The 1527-nt window shown below is 37.4% G+C and overlaps 1 protein-coding gene across 1 annotated transcript in view; it reads right to left on the bottom strand.

Moving 5' to 3' along the window:
• Nucleotides 1–787: 787 nt before the first annotated feature.
• The window catches only part of LOC131879238 (uronyl 2-sulfotransferase-like), a 1834-nt gene continuing 1094 nt past the window's right edge, over nucleotides 788–1527 (bottom strand). The window contains exons 4-5 of the mRNA XM_059225500.1: nucleotides 1148–1331; nucleotides 788–934 (exon numbers count right to left, since the gene is read on the bottom strand). Coding sequence (XP_059081483.1) covers nucleotides 804–934; nucleotides 1148–1331 — 315 coding nt within the window. The 3' untranslated portion in view covers nucleotides 788–803. The remainder of the gene's footprint in view (nucleotides 935–1147; nucleotides 1332–1527) is intronic.

Below are 1527 nucleotides of genomic sequence, written 5' to 3' on the forward strand. Positions count from 1 at the left end.
TCTCACAATACGAACAAAAAAAAGCACCCTCTCGTACTTTTGAGCGTTATAGTGATGTTTTAGATGTTCATTAGTTCTGCTTCGTGTTTGTACACTTGAGATCACATTTCTTGTCTCTATACGGTAACAATCTCTTGTAGTTAAATCGGATATATCATAAAAGCGCAGACCAGATCCATTCGAAGTCGTCGCTCCTCTAGGGACACGAGCTTAAAGTGAAATAGCCTATCGGGATATGGAGTTCTAGCGTAAGGTAGAATCGCCGCGAAAATTTTCGTTGGACGCCCTCTATCCTAAGAACATCCCTGGAATATGACGGGGTCCAAACCTGAGTGGCAAACTCCAAAAGCTAAGTTTTTTTATCAGTGTTCTTTGATACAAAATTTAACAGAAAAATGTCCAATTTAAGGATTATTAGGCACTGAAACTGTTATTTCTTCGGAAATTTGGTCAAAACCACCTGAATGTTTAAAAATGCCCCAAAATGACTCGATATTTGAACTACACACTAAAACAAATCTCTACTCATCACTCTTATTTTCAATCTCGCATAAACTCGAATCATACATAAGAAGTTTAATCACTTTTGTTTTTCAATGTCTTCACATGATTTCAAAAGTTTTGAATGAAGCAAAAAAGTCATAGTTCTTCCCTAGTAACGCTCTTTTTCCTTTTTTGGCCGCTAGAGTTTGTTTAACTCGCACCTTGCAGTCCCGATAAGGTTGATCGGGAATTTTTGTCAAACAGCGCGGATCCTTGATGGCATTACAATTGAAGTTTCGTAAGAAAAAATACAGAAATGTTTAATTCCTCGATAAAAATGTCGCTTTTATGAACTCATATAAGTCATATTCCAAAGCTAGTTTGCTTTTTAAAATCTCTCTCGTTGTTTCATTGATGTGATTTGGCCTGGGAGTTTCGTTTTTCTTTGGAACTGAAATCAAAAGGAGTACAGCAGTTAGATAAGTACTATCAATAACAATTAAGTTGGGCAATTTTTTGTGTGCATGGCTTTTTAGCATTTTTGAAGTATCTCAAAATCAGCCACGAAGCAAGCTATAAGAAACGCAAAATTTGTAAAAATTTGTATGAGTGATCAAATCATAAAATAGACACTAAAATTCAAGAAGTCAGTCAAATCACCAACCTTCCTGTTTCGATATGTCTTGCAATAATTGGGGGACGTTCCTCTCCATAATCTCCAGGGATTGTTGAAACTCCTCTAAAACACCCACCATCGAGAAATGCTCCAAAACATTTGCTTTCGCTTTTGCTAAAGCCCACCGAGATCCGTGGCGGGAACATTCGGAATCAAAGCCACATAAATAAGTCTGCATAGAGTTAATGAAGGAACTTTAAATCCCTCACCTCAGAACGCAACAAATTTTCCTTGCCGTTGTAAGATGATTTCAGCACTTGGGCTTGAAAAGATATTTGAGCCTTTGAACAACAATCTAAGGCGACTGAACGATTGGCGAGAGCCAGCCAGTGTGAAAATTTGTCATTTTCCTAATCGGTCGAATACAT

The sequence above is a fragment of the Tigriopus californicus genome, chromosome 4 (assembly GCF_007210705.1).
Source record: "Tigriopus californicus strain San Diego chromosome 4, Tcal_SD_v2.1, whole genome shotgun sequence".
Lineage (NCBI taxonomy): Eukaryota > Metazoa > Arthropoda > Copepoda > Harpacticoida > Harpacticidae > Tigriopus > Tigriopus californicus.